Genomic DNA, 18,881 nt, shown 5'->3' with positions numbered 1-18,881 from the left:
ATCTATCTTTTATTCTTTTGTTTGGTTTGTCAGTAATAAAATATTACAGTAATCTTCTATTACCAATGCTGACGTGATAGGTAATATAGATGGTAATCTGATTACTATTTTCACTTTAAGTATTTAAAGATTATCAAGGTAATCTTGATTTTATTATAATTATATTATTATTTATTAATTTTTTGAGACAAAAATAAATTTATTTTTAATTAATATGATAAAAAATATAAAAAAATATTTAAAAATAATTATATTTAAAGGCATTTAAGTAAAATAATTTATTAGTAAGTTTTTATTATATTTAACCAAACACAATAATTATTTATACGTATTAAATTTTATCAAACATAACAATCATTTATACTTAGTAATTTTTTAAGTAATCTATCTTCAAAGTAATCTTTCTATTTTGGTAATAAAATATTACCTAAATTAAACGTTCCCTAAAGGTCTGACTTTCTGACTACAGAGTATTTTGCATTTTGAATTTTGCTAAAATACTTTGTATAAGGAATTGTGGCTGTGGAACAAGAAATTAATTGAGCCCAACTCTCTTGCTCTAGGAGATGTGGCTTCCTGAAAGCCCCCTTTGCATTCCTAGTTCAAACTTGACTTAAAACTCTATCACCCGAAGCAGCTATAATGGAAACCTTGATTGTTGATCTATCTCCGCTATTTTGCTCCATATTGATATTCCTGTCATCTTCATTTGGTGTGGGGTTTATAATTGGATCTGGTGTTTTTTTTGACCGATATGATTGATTCAATCTTTAACAAAGGATTTGATTCGAATAAAATTTTTTGTTATCAAAAAAATAAAAATAAAGTACAAAATAATCACAATGAATCCCTTCAAGTTTTACCGAAAACCAAAAATGGCAGTGGCCGTGTGGGTCATTGTTGCTGCTTTGCTTGCTTTGAATTGTTCCAACTTTATCGGATGTCTTAGAAGAGACAAATGTTAGTTATTGGGGCAATGTTATATGACTACTGGATCAACATATTTATGGTGTTGGTTACATCTTGTCTTTAGTGAGTTGACCATCGGGGGCCTTCTTTGATGTCCTCCTCCTACTAAAAGGGTACTCCGATCAAGATTAACGTAAGAACAAAAGATAATTTTGTTCAATTTCATTTTTCTTCGGAGAGGGGCCATTGGAAGAATATTTCATTTACAAATTCCATTAGAGAAGAACAGAAGACTAGGCCTTACAAGAGAACATGATTATGACATTAGAATTGGCAATGACAGTATTCCCCTTTACATCTATACAATCCTTAATATCGTCAGTTTCAAAGGTTATATAACAAAATATGTGGAGGCAGTGAACAATTCACCAACTAACAAATCATAACTTATAAATCAATATTAAAAACAACTGTTTGAAATCTCGTCTGTGTGAAGTTTGGAAAGCCAAAAATCTCACCCATCTGTTTGAAATCTTAGCTAGAATTAAGGGTAAAATCATCATTTAACAAAAAATAATAATTTAAAAGACTAAATTTTTATTACTTTTACTTCCCTCAATTTAAAAATCTCATAATTCTCCCCCACTGAAAATTTGAAAAATTAATATTTCCTCTTAGGGTTTACAAATTGTTACTGGAGATGGCGAAGTTTATCATCTCTAGCTGCGTTAGTTCTCTTTCTTGACTTATCTCTCCTTGCCAACCAAATCTCAAACATTGAAGAATTCTATTTTATCTAACGAAGATGAAATCATTTTTGTCGGAGTGTTTTTGTCTAAGACGAATACGACCATTAGAGATATCAAATAGCCATGTCATCTTCATCTGAAACCTTCGACAGTCATCTTCATCTCGGACAATTATAGAATGATCCCTCGCTTCATAAAATTCTCTAATCTATGTGAAAATTCCTGAGCTTTCTCTCTGCATTCATAAAACGATCCCTCCCTTAATCATAGACAGTGATACCCGACTCACCTCATGTCTATTTAATCTGAATGTCAATCAGATTCTCACTATAAATTAATTTCTCATGTCTATATTGAAATATGTGTTCCTAGTGTTTCTGTAGTAATGAAATTCCATCCTACAAGCTGTTCTTTTAACCTTTATATTTCTATATCTGCACTGTTTTCTGGCGAATGAATGAAACCACAACTTTTAATGTTTCCCGTATAGAAATATGGCCAAAAAGAATTGCTTTCTGCTTTTTGAAGTAAGCTCGAAGAGGGCATTTGGTTTCAGTTTTTTAAGAGTATCTTAGTAATATATATTTTATTTTCTTGTTTAGTTTGTCAGTAATAAAAAATTACAGTAATCTTATATTACCAATACTGACGTAATAAGTAATATAGGTGGTAATCTGATTACTACTTTCACCTTAGGTATTTAAAGATTACCAATGTAATCTTAATTTTATTATAATTATATTATTATTTATTAATTTTTTGAGACAAAAATAAATTTATTATTAATTAATATGATAAATAATATAAATAATATTTAAAAATAATTATATTCAAGCGCATTTAAGTAAAATAATTTATTAGTAATTTTTTATTACATTTAACCAAACACAACAATTATTTATACCTATCAAATTTTATTAAACATAGTAATCATTTATACCCAGTAATCTTCTGAGTAATCTATCTTCAAGGTAATTTTTCTATTTTGGTAATAAAATATTACTCAAACCAAACGCTCCCTACAGTGTTTCTAGATATGTAATATTTGGAATTTTTATATTTTTGCAAATGTTACAATATGAATATCAAGCAGCACAAAAATCTTGTTAACAGAGACTAGTTTATTAAATTTTTTTTTGGCCAAAAGACTTGTTCCCACTCAAAGGTATAGTGAAATCTCAAAATATCGTCCTCTAACTTTCAAAAATCAAAACACTCATCTATGAACCATTTTTTGTTAAAAATATTAGCTAAGGTTAAAGGTAAAATGATTATTTACTAAAAAATTAAAATTTTATTACATTTTCCTTTGTAGATTTAAAAATATCACATTCTCCGACCTAAAGTTTCTAACTTTTGAAAAGTGACCATTTTCTCCTCAAGCCTAGAGTTTTTTCCTCTTCCTTCCTATGGCCACTGACAACTTTCTTTTCTTTCTTTGTTGTCAACAAAGGAAGACTTACAAACTGAGACATTGATGACTGATGAACGACGGTGAAGAATGAAGGTGAATGAATTTTATCTTCGTCGAATTTTGGTTTTCATTGAATTTTGTTGAATGACGAGAATCGGCTTCAAACAAAGCTTTCATTTTTTGGTTCATTTCCTCCTAAAACCAAATAAACGAAAAATGAAGTTGATTGACGTTATTTGATGCCGATTCAATAAAGATGAAGATTCGCCATCTTTCTCACTCATCGTCATCAACGTCTCCATTTATAGGTTTTCCTTAATCGACAATAGAGAAAAAAAGAGGAAGTTATTGATGGACAGAGAAAGAAAGAAAAAAAAATCTTAGGTTTAGGAGAAAAATGATCACTTTTCAAAATTTAGAAACTTTGGATGGAAAAAAAATTGTGATATTTTTAAATTTGGAAAAGAAAAATAATAAAACTTTAATTTTTTTAATTTTTTTAATAAATAACAATTTTATCTTTAATTTTAATTAATTTTTAAAAAAAAAATAACTTATAAATAGATATTTAAACTTTTAAAAATTAAAAAGTGAGGACCTTTAGTAGAAACAAATCTTTTGGCCTTTTTTTTTTTTTTGGTTCAAATGTGTCCACTAATCCAAAAAGTCATCCCACCATAAAATTTCCACTGTACCGCCAATCATCAAGAAACCAAGTTTGTTCTATAAAATATTAATTCAGCCCCAACAATTGTTTCGCTCAAATTAGATGTAATAATGGCCAAAATAAAAAACACATAAAGAGTAACAACAGATCATGACGAAAATTTCAAAATAAAGGGTTATTGTCCAATCAATTGTAGCAACAGAAATAGCAGTCGCAATTGTTGGAAACAATTAAACATATTAAATCGAATTCTATAAATTACGATAAACATAATTTGTGTACTTGACTCTAAGTTTACGATGAAATACATTTGAATATGACGTGAGGTGTTGACATGAGTTATTTCTACAACTCCATTTATAAACGTACTGTATTTCTTTTGGAGACTTGATCTCTATATAATTTTTGGTTTTGTGTATGGAGAATAAAAAGAGAAAAAAAAACCTTTTCTGTAAAATATTACGTTCTCTTAGTGGAAAGACAGTTTTTAAACATTTAAATAACAGTTTAATTGTCAACTAATAACCTTTAACAACTATTTTTTGATAGTTAAGTAAACCGGACAAGTTGGCCGACATGGAGAGACTTAGGACCCAATAGATTCATCATCAAGCACCTCATTTACCAAATGTTTTACCAAATGAAAATTCCTGAGCTTTCTCTTTGCATTCATAACATGATTTAATTTTAGGTGAAAAATTTTATTTATAATTGATTTTGAGTAGGAAAATATTATTTATATAAATTAGAAGTAAAAATTGATTTACGATAAAACCTTGGGTGGGAAACTGCAATTCACTCATTCTTTTTTAATTTTAACCTTGTATGCATTGGGGGTGGATGATAAAAATAAAAAAGTTTGGTGATTCAGTAAAGAGTAAATTACTTTTTTTTTTTTTGGGCTAGGATTATAAATTATATTTTTTTAATCAAAATTAAATTTTGTGTAAACCTTAACACAATGTTATAATATTAAATTGGAATTTTATTTCTAATTATTTTATTTTTTAAAATTATCATAATACCCCAAATTAACAAAATTTGAAAAATAAAATCCTTTTTATATATTGAATTTGTATCACATCACCCCTCATATTCTTCTTCTCCAATGGTTTGGTCAATCCTCACCATTGCCATTGAGTTGTGACCCTTTTATCCTGGCAAACCACCCCACACTCCCAACCTCACAACTTTTCTAACACCAAAATCTCCAAGTTGAAGAAGTTAAAATTGGGTTTTTAGAAATCTCCAAATAGACAATAATGATAAATTAGTCTAGGTCTATTTTTGTGAACCCCAACATCGACTCTAAAAAATAACAACATCAACAAAATCTCAAGCCCTCACACAAAAGCTACATATGATGAACTATTTCAATATTTAAGTCGACACTAAAATGTTAGAGATCTTTCCACTACTTTTTCCATCAACCACAAAGATCAAAATGACACGAAAAACCATATCCAAAAAGGAGAGATGATGTTCCTCCTTGGCATGCTTAACATTTGCTTGGTTGTGTTGGTGACAATGGTCAAAAGTGATGGAGATATTTTAATCAAAATGATATATTAGTTACGATTTTAGAGACTGAATTATAAGCTTTTAAATCTATATGAGAGTTAAATTATCATATTTAAAATATTAAGATTAATATGTAAAATATTTTTTTTCTATTTTAAAATAATTTGTATGGTAAAATCAATATTTTATCATATATGATTAGTTCTTTTATTAAGGGATTTTAATTTTGGACAAGAAAGTATGATTTATATTATTAAACGGTGAAAATTTCTTTAGCTAAACCTTGGGTGGTCAAAGGTAATTCACTCTTTTGTAATCTTGCGGAGTTCGTCTTCTTGTTAATAAAGAAGTAATAGAATAGTCAGCGTGGACGTCCGTGGCCAATTTGCCATGCCCAAAAAGTTTAAAATGCAGTTGTCTCAACTTGTCTTCTTCTTCATTGCTGAGTGTGGAAACTGGTCTTCTTTCTCAGAAAAGGGTCATCCATGGCTGACAACACAAGCGCACTTGTAGAGAAAAATTACAGTGACAACTGTCCAGGTTGTCGAATGAATCGTCTTAAAGAGCAACAGAGAGGTGTCCCTTACAAGAACTTATCCTATATTTGGCTTGTCTCTCTATGCACTGGTCAGTTTATTTTCATTTTCCTTTTCAATAATCATTAATTTTTTTTCCATTTTTTCTACTTATTTTTTGATTCTTTTGTTTGTATGTTTCAGCCTTGCCGATATCATCGCTCTTTCCATTTCTCTACTTCATGGTAAGAGGCCATTTATCTCTTCAAAATTTCGTTGTCTCTCACAGCTTCTGTTTATTACAAAGCTTGTGAATTTTTTCAAGAAACGATTTTCTTTAAAATTAACAGAGGCTGTAGTAGTATTGGCGTGGATTTGTTAACTTATCTCCTGTTTCTGACTACTGAACTGAGCTTTTCCCTGTCTGCCACATAATTTCCTTTATTTATCTATTTTTAATTTTCGTCATCAAGGACTTGCTCTTGCCTGCTACTTAAGTTATTTTGGGAGGATAAGCAATTTCATAGTTATTTATATTTATATTAAATATTTATACATGTCTTATGTAGATCAGGGACTTCAATGTCGCAGAAAAAGAGGAAGATATTGGTTTCTATGCTGGGTTTGTGGGTAATATATTTCTATACTTCATGCTTTTTTTTTTAAAAATAATTATGAATCCTGTCTAAAAATTTTTTCCCTATTTCATTTATTTATTTCCTAGGATCTTCTTTCATGGTTGGACGTGCTTTGACATCTGTCTTCTGGGGTGTAGTGGCAGATCGTTATGGTCGAAAACCTATTATTTTAATAGGGACATTTTCAGTGTTAGCAGTTTTGTTAAACTTATTATTTCAATATATTGTTGAAGAAATTAACCCTGTTTGTTTCAACATTTATTGATTTTTTGAATGGTATTGACAATAATGATTTATGGATTCAGGGTTGTGTTTAATGGTCTCTTTGGCCTCAGTACAAACTTTTGGATGGCACTTTCAATGAGATTTCTTCTAGGATGTTTCAATAGTTTACTTGGCACAATTAGGGTATGGAATTTCACTTTGGTAGCAATTTTAAATTATTGATTTGTGGAGATTTCTTTTTGGTTTGGTTAGCTAACTATTTCTTCTCACCTCCATTTCTAAACTCCATCTCTCGGGCATAACTTTTAGGCTTATGCTTCTGAAGTTTGTAGAGAGGAGTATCATGCTTTGGCACTGTCTGTTGTAAGATGTTTACTCTGCATTCTATTCTGACTGGTTTCAGTTATCATTAGTATACTTCTATGCAATAACTTGAGTTACATTTCAGGTTAGTACATCACGAGGTATAGGATTGATTTTAGGCCCTGCCATTGGTGGTTTCCTTGCACAGGTATAGAAATTTTTTTCTAGAGGATGCATCCAGTTCATTAAATGGCTCTTCTTTTGTTTTTGTTCAGACTCATTCACTGTAGCAGGATGTTACAGATGCAGTTTGTTTTTTTTTTTTTTAAAATTTTCTGTTACCACAATGATAATGATTTAATTGTGTGGAGTCATTTCCATACTTACAATGACATTTTCTCTCTTTTTTACTTAGACTACTTTGTTGAGCATGAGAATCCCTTCTTTGGTGTTGTATGTGTGTGTGAAACTTCTGACATATTGACATATATACTCTAAAATTCCCCATATTATTTAGTGTTTCAATATTCTCTTTTGCATTTATCATTCTTATCTAAATTGCTTATATTGTAATTCTATTTTTATTTTTGATGAGTGAGAAAAATTTCATTTGTGAATCTATGCTTCTTAGATACTTTTGAAAATTTTCAATTATGCTTATAAGGTTTCTCTTAATGCCTTGAGCTAATGAATTTTTCATGACAATGTTGAGGTGACCAAAACATCCAAGACTATGTCATCTAGAGTTTCTGATTTTAATGCTCCTTGGAACATTTTGATTGAAAATTTCTTAGATAGGAATGACAACTTTTCTTCAATTCTTATAAACTTTGAATATCTTTCCTTGAATTATTACTTCATTAATTTCTCATTCCATGCTTACAATAAAATGCACTGTGTAAAGTTCTGAAGCAGTACACAACTCTTGGTTTTGTATGATTTGTTTAATGTCATTACTTACCTTATTTGTGATGATCCATTTTTTATTGTTGTCAGACTGTTTCTTATGTGAGTTTCTTTCTGTCAAATGATTATATTTATGGATGCTTATCAAGTTTGCTGACTAGTTTGTAATTCATGTGTCCATGGCATTAGCCTGCAAAGCTTTATCCCTCTGTATTTTCAGAAGACTCTATCTTTGGGAGGTACTTTATACTGTTACATTTACATCCTGAATTGCATCCCACAGTTTCCTCTTCTGTCTAATCCTAAATGGGAGGGTTTGGCTAAATTCTGTTGCTCGAGAATAATGGAACTTTTTTAAATATTTTTTGTTGATATCATAATCACAGGTCAAAACCTATAACATTTACGTCATATCTTATCTGAGAACTGGATCAACAATCATATTAAAGAATTAGAAACAATTCACCTTCATTTAAAAGTTATGAACATTTGATTCAAATTTTACGAGTTAATTTTGTATAAAGTAGGTTAATTTTATGTGCCGCTAGTCAATTTACAATCTATTATTTGTTGGTCTTAACTGGCATTATATGTTGACATGAAAAAGTGAAAAAGAAAATATAGATCAAGTAATGGACAATTTTAGTACATTTTAAATAATGTAGAAGAGCCAAAAGCCAAATGGGAAGGCCTGCCCAAAATGTTGAATAGTTTGATTCTTTTCTCTTTGAAGTAATCCTTTATAATATATACCCCTTGAAAGATTTCAGTTTAGTGGTAATTTTGGAATAACAAAGATATTAGGTGTACTTGTGATTCTCGTCTTACCATAAAATAAAAATTTCTAATAAAAAAAAAGAACACTAATTATGGAACGGAGTAGTTTTATTTTCCACTAATACTGCTTCTAAATTTGTTTGTCTGTTTTCTTTTTTTTTTTTTAAATAAATTTGTTATGTTTTAATTGTTGATTTTGTAATATTAACATGTCTATATCTTGTAGGTATCCCTACTTTTTACCATGCCTAACCATATCAGTTTACGCTGTGGGAGTTCTTATTGCTTGTTGGTGGCTTCCTGTAAGTATCAAAGATTACATTTGCATGTTTGATTTTTATCCCTTTTTTTTTGTGCTCTTCGGTCTTACATAGCAATAATTGATTTTATCATGCATAACTTTTCTTCAAAAAGCATAACTATTTCCTATATTTCTAACTCATAAAAATTATATAGCCACTGCTCATTGACCCACCCTAGAATGATTCTGCACTGTGAATTCATAGAAACTTGAACTGATCTAAAAACTAAGTGCTAAAGATGAGCCTAAAATTTCAATACTCTACCAAAACTTCTCTTTCACCTTACTAAGCTAGGACTCTTTTGATTATCCTAGCAATACAGATTATATAAGCTCCTGTGTCTAATCTTTGTGACACCACTAATATTGATGAAGAATGGATAAGCTTCTGACCTCATAAGTGTATTTGTATTAAGATGTGATATGTTTGTGTGTCTATAATGAGGAGAAATTATACTACTAAATTGTGGGAAACATGCTGATGTTATCACTATTCTTACCAAAAAAAAAATGCTGATGTTATTAATGATATGTAAATCTATGTTCCTATCAGTCAAGAATTTTGTAATTTTTTTTTACTATTACTTTGTCAATAATATAAATCTTTAGGCTTAACACTGAAATCTTAAGTTTTGCAGCTTTTGCTTGACTGAAATTAAAAAGGAAGATTTATTAAAATCATGCCATAATTCTTTCTAAGTGGTCTCCTGTGATTAGATGAAAAAAATAGACGAGTGATGTATCAGAAAGTTAAAACAATTAAATAAAATTCGCTTTTCAAAGCCAATTTGGTGGCATGTTACAGCCTCTTGTAGATGTAACCTCAGACCATCTAGGATTCCTTTCAGAACTGTCAAGTTTCTTAAATCTGAGTTGCATCTCCATCTCCTGTTGTGTGTGTGTGTTGTTTATATATATGTATGTATGTGTACATATATGTATATATATATATATATATATATATATATATATATATATATATATTCTGTATTCTAATGTCAGCATCCTTTTGGTCCTTCAGATTTTAGCTGTAATCTCATTTTATCATCAGCCTAGTACATTGTTAATAAAAGAAGAAATCTATGGGACATTTTTTTTTTAGATGTTTGGAATACTCTTCATAGAGTTTTCATTAAAGGAAAAGACTTATATGGCACTTATTCCACTATAAATCTTATTTTTCTCTAAATAAATTTGAGTTGCTCTTTCACCTGTTTTTGATTGCCATTTATTTTCTATTTGATGGCTTTTTTCATCCTTGATATAAGTTCGATTCTTGTTTCTATAAATGGGTGATTCCTTTATTTTAGTTTGTTTTTTGTTGCTTTGGGAGGTGGAAGAGAGGCATTGTGTTAAGGATATTTGCAGTTGTGGCAATTTGGGTTCTATGGCTAGAAAGAAATAGGAGGTTTTTTTTCTAAGATATGACTGAAGAAAATGTCTTGTATATGTTGTTATTCTTTTTGGGTGTCTATTACTTGAGGGTTTCAAGAGGTTTCTTTCTTCTTTATCCAATGCAGTTGGGAAGTCCGGTGCATAGCTAAGGAAAAAAATTTGTGCAGATATGACTAGGGCACAGGTGCCTAACAGTTTCTCTAATGTTTTTACTTTGATAATTTTGGATTAGTAGATGTGGTTTTCATCTTATATAGCTTTTCAAGCATCTGGGTTCTTAGGACAGTTTTTCCTTTTCTTGTGGGCATCCTGTTCACTCCTTTATACTTTTAATCTAATATTTTATCTTTCTTTCCTAACCAAAAAGAAAAAAACTTTAGAGCATCTAACTTGTGAATTGCATTTCTTACATGCTCAACTCTTTGTTTATTATGATAACATTTTCAAATTTTACAATATTGCTAATGCATTCTGTTTTATTTTTCACTTTGGGTGGTATATGAAGCATCTCTTGTCATGCATATGCAGGAGACACTGCACAAGCATAGTACAAAGCTAGATGAAAGTTGTGATCCATCTGATGTGTTGGGAGTTTCTTCAATTGAATCTGTTGGCTCAGAAGATGTTGTAGAAGCTGAAGATAGAAAAAAAACTCATAAAGCAAATCTTTTAAAGAATTGGCCTTTAATGTCCACTATCATCGTATATTGCATATTTTCACTTCAAGAGATTGCATACACAGAAGTAAGTTAATTTCACTTAAATCATGAACCAAGTTTAATTTATTTTTATTTTTATTGTGATTGGCATGATGTTAGTCAAGAAAAAGCACTGACACATGAGTTTAAATAGCCAAATGGGTTGTTTCTATCCCTTGAAAGCTAAAAGTAATTAATTTATCATTTTTTTTGACTCACCTTATCCTTGATGTGTTATCGGTACGTATGAATGGATAATTAAATGTTAATAAATAATGTTGCTTTTGGTTCTTATCAGAGCATGGATGATGGACATGTTTAACGATATAAGATGGAAAGGACTAACCCAAGAGATAGAGGTACATTGGTTAAGAGGTCAAGTTGGTGGAAGAGATTGTTCTCTTGAGAATATAGGATTCTATGGAGTATAGAGAGGTACTTTGAAAGAGGTTACTTGGAACTATTGATAGGGATTATACTCTAGAGAACTCTAGATGTCAATTCCATTATGGCATTGTTGTAGAATCCAAAACTTCAATGTTGACTAGTTACTTCTATCTTCACATTTTAGCTAATAGAAAACTGAGATGTTGAGTAGTTGCTTCCCTACTGATGTTTTAGCCAAATTCAAAACTTTGATGTTGATTGTTTTATATGTGGCAATGAACTTGGTAAGTTGGTGTCTTGGTGAGTTACGCATATGCTTTCCAGACAACATGGAAGCCAAGCTAGACAGGAAGCTTTCTTGAAGCTTTGGGCTGCAGAAACTTAGAGGCAAAGAAAGGGGCTCGATGGCTATGTTGTGTTATCAAGCTACTTGGAGTGGGCTACAAATGTTGCATTGTGTTGGCAAGTTGCTAGGAGTGGTCGCAAATTGTTGTTGTGTGTTGGCAAGCTAAGCAAAGCTGGTCCTCAATCGTTGGATATAAGGTTGAGCAAATTACCTGATTAGAATTGGAACTGTCTAGTAAGAACCAAAATCGAAAAATTTTAGTAGATTTTGGTTACTGCCTCTAAGGATTTGGAATTGACCCAACACCAACCCTAAATCATAAAATTTGACTATCATGTTGGTTACCCTACCCAACTTTCTTGTGAAATTTAGTTCTATTAATTAAAACTTAACCCAAGAAATTTAAGTTTGCCGATTCAAAGATTATTATTACTTTCCAAAACCCTCACTTCCACCACCACTTCCTCATGGCCACCAAGACTGTCCATTATCACTCTCTTTCCATCGTCAACATTAATTTCAATTCCCATTTGTACAATCGTCGCTCAACTAGAGTTGAATCTGTTAGTTACGCCATAGCGCTTGTTGCTATCACAGAGTATTGTTGTTTCAACAATTATATCTAAGGAAAAACCACCAACTAATTTGGTTTTTAAAGACATAGTTATTGTCAGGATGTGAGTATGCTTCAATGCTATGAAGTTGAGGTTTGCCTTGTTGTCTTCTAATTTTGAATTTATTTATTTAGTTCTATTTTTTCATTATTAGCTATTTAAGTAAACTTTTGACTCTAAAATAATATTTTATTTGGATACGCCAATTAAGATTTGTGTGGAGTGAAATGAAATAGGCTATTTCTCTTAAGAATGATTACTGAGTGGGATAGACAACACTTTACCATCCAATGGATTAATAGCATAATTTGAGAACAACAAGAGAGCTTTTGGCAAATTAAATTGGTTCCAGGTAGGAACCGACCATGAAAGGTTCTAGTTACAATTTCTATTTATAGGAATCGACCAATTCTGGTTCCCTATTTTTCAATAGAATATCTGGACCGCTCAGTCCTGATTGGACAAGTGGTGCCACAAAAATGAAGCAAAAAGGGAAGGTCAAATTGTATATAAAAGCTTGGGTTTTTTAGGATACAAGAACAGAGAAGTGAGCAAGAGAAAGTGTTAGTGCTGAGAAGAGTTTGATTGAGATTGTATTGAGAGGAGAGGAGAGAATAGTGCGGCAGTGATGGTGAGAAGCAAATTCACAGAAAACCTTTTCTCTGTAAATTCTCATATTTCTCACGGAAATGATATAAACTCTTTAGCTCTTGGGACAGTGGACGTATGCTGGTTCAAATGCAGCCGAACCACCATAAATTTGCTTGTTTTCTGAGTGAAGTGTGATTGATCCTGGCCTCTTCTTATCTCAACTTGTTTCTGCAATTTCTCTGCTATAACATTGATCAATCTACTGAATAGATGGTGGCCATACTTTGTGTGCTAAGTCTATAATTAGTGACATTTATTATTGTTTTGTAGATTTTCTCTCTTTGGGCAGTCAGTGGCAAACAATATGGAGGTTTAAGCTTTTCATCTCAAGAAGTTGGTGAAGTTTTATCTATATCAGGTGTATATCCTTGTGATTGTATGATCCTACTACTGTCAAAATATAGCATATGCAATTTAAAACTTTCACAGTTTTAGTTGAATTGAGTAAATACTTTATTAACTATCATTAGAATACCTTTTTCGGCCTATCTTAAACTTTTTATTAGACACTATGAACTGATTAAAAAGTGTCACAAAAGTGAGTTTGATTCCCTTTGCCTTAGTTGCCTATATAATAAATATGGCGATAGATTATTGCCCATATAATAAATCAGGGCTTCATCAATCACATTTTCACCCATAATACAAGAGTGTGTGACATCTAGTATTGCACTTCATAGGAGCTTTCAATTAGATGATGGAACCAAATTGCTCAATTGCAATTCTATTTCTGGTTAAATGTTGAAGCTTCTGCATCTTGCAAAGGAGTTTGGCTATCATACTTTGTGGTAATGGTGGTTGTGGTGGATTATTTGCAAAACAGAAGATTGTTTGGGGTTTTGCCAATTCAGACCATATAATGTATAAGTCACATTTCATTGTATAGGAGATAATTATAAACTACATTATTTTCCAACGAGAGTACAAACGTTATATTAGTGATGAGGTGGAGCTTGGATTCCTAAGGGGTAATTTATGGTGTCTGGAAGGCCTGATCCTAGTAGGAATTCCACTTTTCACTGGCATAAGGGTTTACACAATTTATGCCATCTACGTTGCAAATTGTTCTATTGATTTCCTCTTTTCATGGAAATTTGCTGTTTTTTAGGACTCATTGCCAAAAGTGGACTGCAATTAAGCAATGGATTTCGTTTTTACATTTTATTGTTTCCCTTTTCTTCGTAGGTGGAGCGCATTCACTTTGGCAATTAATCACCCAATGCCTCAGGCAACAGTGGTGAATAGGACGCATGCCATGTTGAAAATCAGTGCATAACATTGTACATAAAATATTAACATTTACTATTGTGATGTCAGTCCAAAAAGAAACTGAAACGTTCTAGAAAGAGAATATAAAAAGTAAATTAGCAAGAAGTGAGCCAAGGTTTTGGATTCCTAAAGGTTTTTGTAGGAGTCTAGGAGGCCTGATCCTAATGATGATTCTAGGTTTCACTGGCTTTGCGTTAACACATAATATGTACCGTCTACCTTGCAAACCTTTTATAATGATTTCCTCTCTTCATGGAAATTTATTGTGTTTTAGGACCTACTGTCTAAAGGGAACTGCATTTAGGCAATGGGTCTCTTTTTTCACATAGTGTTGTTTATATTTGATTCATCATCGATCACCTAGGCCATTTAGGAAGGGTGTGCACTCTGGCAATCAGGCATCTAATTCTGCTGGAGACAATGGTGTGTATGACACATGTCATTTTGAAAATTGAGGCATAACAGTATGCTTAAAATGTTAAAATTTTGCTGGTTTTAGATCTCAGTCAAAAAAAGAAACTGAAACATTAATATAAACAGTAAACTACTGAAGTGAAGCTGGAGCTTGGGTTCCCTGGGATATTTCTAAGAGACATGGCCTGATCCCAATGGTGATTTCATGAAAAAGCTTGTGTACTGAACTTGTACTGTCTAAAGTGTAAACTTTTATAGTGATTTTCCACCTCTTTCATTTAATTCCATCTGTGAGCATAGATATCATAAAGTTACATATAACTTGTGCTTATTGAGTTGTATTTTCTTGCACAAATGTATTGATGATATGACTTATAATTTCAGGACTTTGTCTTCTACTATTTCAACTTTTATTATATCCACCAGTTCAGAAAATCCTTGGGCCTCTTACGGTTACACGGTTTTCAGCGGTAAAATTTAAGCATTCTGTTATCTTATTTTTTGCTTTTGTTTTATTGTTACATGGGATCAATCATACTTACTTAATTTTTACATTATTCAGGCAATATCAATACCACTGTTGGCATGTTACCCTTATATAGCTATGCTCTCAGGGGTAGCCCTATATTTGGCAATAAATTGTGCATCGATATTAAGGAATAGTCTATCGGTAAGTACATTCAGACTAAAATGCTGAAAATTTATTGGTGGTATCCATTTTGCTCCAATGCGTAGAGGATGAATAATTTTGTCATTTCTAAGGTTGGATTCTATATCCATCCTTCATATTTTATTGCATCCATTAGATATTGATTTCACATTTATGGGTGTGAGAATTTTCTTTTATTTGAATAAATTCACTCCTTACTGGTTTACATGATCATTAGTTTAGTTAACTCACTGGGTTAATTGTTGACTGAATGAGTTGTACAATATGAAGACCATCTTGAGTGCGTATGAATTTGTTTCATTGAGTACATCTTTGAGATTGGATGGTGGCTTTCTAAATCTCTTGCAGGTGTCTCTTGTGACTGGATTATTCATATTGCAGAATAATGCTGTGGTATGATTTTAGTCTTCATTTACTGAAACCATTGATATTGATTTCTTCTTTTATTTTCTTTTAGATTTGAAAATATTTATTGCCAAGTGTAATTTCTGGTTATAATACATTAATTCTGCCTGATGCTCCTAGTGTAGCCTCAGAGTCAAAGAGGGGCTGCTAATGGCATTTCCATGACTGCAATGTCAGTTTTCAAAGCATTTGGCCCAGCCGGAGGTGGTATTCTGTAAGTAATTGCGCAATTTAGATTTTTTGGTTGTGCAATGTTGAGGCTATTCTTTGAATCTTTTTTTAATCAGTTGCATGGTCAGTCTCTAGAGGTAAAGTATACTTTGAAACTTAGTTATGGTATTTTATATATCTAAAATCTGTGGAAACTTACTTTAACAAATTACAACAATATGAATGAGAAATTTATGATAAGGCCCGTCAAGAGAGATAATGAAATTGTCTCTATTCTATAATATCTTTAGCATAACTCACTAAGAACTCTCTAAATACCTAAAAGTTTCCTAAGCCAAGATGCACAAACTTTACTAAAACATTGTAGAATTTTTTTTCTCTTTCTTTTTCTTTTCCTTTTTCTTGTGCGATTATAAGGAAAATCAACTGTGTTCTTGGTGTCCAAGCTCGGTCCAAACTCCAACAAAAACAATTTGGAGCCAGGAGGAAACCCTACGTTGATTGCAATGTCTTGATTTATCTCACAATCATGAGTCAATCAGAGCAAAAAGCTTTTATTGGGAATAGACAAGTAGACTTCAATATCTCAACCTGACAATGTTATAGACAATCAAGCTCAAAATGGTTGTCGCACAGATCACTGGCTGAGTTATTGTATGATGCTCCATTTGGCTCATAATTATTGAGATAGCAAAGGTGTTGAAACAAGTTGTGATTAAAACAGGGCCCTTGTTCTTGCACCTAAGTGTTAGTGTTGAAAATTTGTAGTCATCTTGGACAGAAGCCAAACAGCTTGATTTATTCGTAATCACAAAAAGAGACTACTATGAAAGGGTGTCAGCCTGGCCTGAGTTGCCCAAGTTAAATGTCATATTGGAGAACAACGAAAGTAAATTTGCAAATATAGCATTTAACTAAAGTTTTCTTTACCCAGCATGGTCAACGTAATTCTCCCCTGCATTCATACATTTTCATAATGTGTATACAGTTAAGGCATCACTGCATGCAAGGTTAATCTAGATGCTCATGTGCTCGATATGATCATATAGAATAAATCATTTATGGACAATGCCTATCATTATAAACTGCAGGTTTTCTTGGGCACAGAAGCGACAAGATGCCGCCTTCCTTCCAGGTGTGTATTTAACTTACCACAGTGTTCGATTCTAAATGTTAATTATTCGAAGATCTTGGATCTTCTGGCTCCCTGTTCTACTGCAAATTCTACGCGTTTCTTCTTAGCATGCACTACTCTCTTGCTTTGATTGGTTATGCTATATCACTTTGTTTTTATCAGATTGTTCTCAGAATTTGCAGACTTGTCTTCCGCTTTTCCTTATGCTAAACTTCAGCTATTTCATAATTTTAGTAATCTTTTATAATCAGTTGTTGTTGAAAGTTCTTTAGCAATTCAAACTGAATTGATCAAACTAGGAGTCTACTTAGAGTGTACAAGTACAAGCACTATAAATTCTAAGCACTTTTACTCATTGTCTCGACAAACAACTTTGCACTGACAAATCTGCTGGAATCACTCATCTACTTGCTTAAATATTTATGGCTTGATAATCCATAGATTCCAGAGTTAGGCTGGAAATAGACTTGTGTTTTCAGATATCTGAAATGGAGGGCTCTTTGATTGCATAGAAGCATATGATCCCATCAATATATTTTGGGTAGCAACGTGTGCACAAACAATGCGCGCGTAAACTTGTGCATAAACTATGAGGTATCACTATATGATTTGAGTATCGTTTTATTATTAATTCAAAATTATTTAATTATATAGTGATATATAATTGTTGTGCACATATTTACGCTTATTGTTTGTGCATATGTTTATGTTTATATATTTTTTATATATAATTTGGATACACAGATGATGTATCATCATATGATTGAATGTTATTTTATCTTTAATTCAAAATATCAAATTATATGATAATATATTATCTGTGTATTTAAATTTTGTGTCAAAAATAAATATGTACACATAATTTAATTGATTTTGATTCTTGTGCTTCTTTATTATTGGGATCATGGTGATTATTTATTTAAATGTTGAAACGCAGGCGATCAGATGGTTTTCTTCGTATTAAACGCGATACAATTTCTGGGATTGATTCTACTTTTCGTCCCTTTTTAGCATTACCCCAAGAGTGAACCGCAGGTAACAGTCTGTAGCATTTAATATCCTTATAATCAGTTCTTGAATAATACTTGTAATTATAATAATAATAATAATAATAAAAAAAAAGTGAGATTTCTTTTAGTAAGTGGGGCTTTATAACCTACTGTTGGGAGCCGGGTATTCAGTTATAAATCATTTTCCATTGTTCTATCATACCTTAGGGTATCAAAATTCTAATGATTTTATTTAAATTTTATTGTTATTATTAAAAGTAAATTCGATGATATATTATTATTTCTGTACAAAATTATATATAAAAATTATGCATATAACATTACTCTTATATATATATACACACACATATACACATACATATTTTGTACATAAACGATATATTATGATATGATTAAGTATTATTTTATTTTTAATTATCTAATCACATGATGATACGTCATTATTTGTGTATAAAATTATATATAAAAATTACGCATATAACACTATTTATATATATATATTGGATTTTTAAATTTTTTGAATATCTAACTATGCACAAACCTGCAAAACTAGAAACTCTACTTTATAATGAAATCTCAGTATTCATTTTGTTGCTATGAGAGAGAAGAGAAGATGGGTTGGGTTGGAAGATTAGGTGAAGGTAGGGAGAAAAATGGGTTAGGTTAAAGAAGATTACAGAAGCGTGATATTGTGGTAAAGAAGATTTTTTTATTTTTAATTTTTTAAATAAATAATTATGGCTAAGAAAAAGTATTAGTGTGGTCTAAATAACTACATAATATTATATAAT

The 18,881-nt window shown here is 31.3% G+C and overlaps 1 protein-coding gene across 4 annotated transcripts; it reads left to right on the top strand.

The window, feature by feature from the left end:
* Nucleotides 1-5,639: 5,639 nt before the first annotated feature.
* LOC123209375 (probable peptide/nitrate transporter At3g43790) lies at nucleotides 5,640-18,289 on the top strand. 4 transcript variants are annotated; one of them, XR_006501063.1, is made up of 17 exons: nucleotides 5,640-5,887; nucleotides 5,980-6,020; nucleotides 6,345-6,405; nucleotides 6,500-6,602; nucleotides 6,719-6,821; nucleotides 6,948-7,001; nucleotides 7,087-7,149; nucleotides 8,037-8,086; nucleotides 8,851-8,926; nucleotides 10,849-11,064; nucleotides 13,287-13,374; nucleotides 15,084-15,169; nucleotides 15,262-15,369; nucleotides 15,718-15,762; nucleotides 15,895-15,978; nucleotides 17,037-17,080; nucleotides 18,018-18,181. XR_006501063.1 is itself a non-coding variant. In XM_044627391.1 (17 exons), exons 1-17 carry the CDS (start codon nucleotides 5,746-5,748, stop codon nucleotides 18,042-18,044), a joined length of 1,386 nt encoding a protein of 461 aa, XP_044483326.1. In that variant the 5' UTR covers nucleotides 5,641-5,745; the 3' UTR covers nucleotides 18,045-18,289. The 4 variants fall into 4 exon arrangements, 2 of the variants coding, with proteins under 2 accessions (XP_044483326.1, XP_044483325.1); XM_044627391.1 differs by having other exon boundaries at nucleotides 5,641-5,887; nucleotides 15,900-15,978; nucleotides 18,018-18,289; XR_006501062.1 differs by having other exon boundaries at nucleotides 5,641-5,887; nucleotides 15,895-15,988.
* Nucleotides 18,290-18,881: the final 592 nt, after the last annotated feature.

The sequence above is a fragment of the Mangifera indica genome, chromosome 2 (assembly GCF_011075055.1).
Source record: "Mangifera indica cultivar Alphonso chromosome 2, CATAS_Mindica_2.1, whole genome shotgun sequence".
In the NCBI taxonomy this organism is placed as follows: Eukaryota; Viridiplantae; Streptophyta; class Magnoliopsida; order Sapindales; family Anacardiaceae; genus Mangifera; species Mangifera indica.
This window is presented reverse-complemented; position numbering and strand designations above follow the sequence as displayed.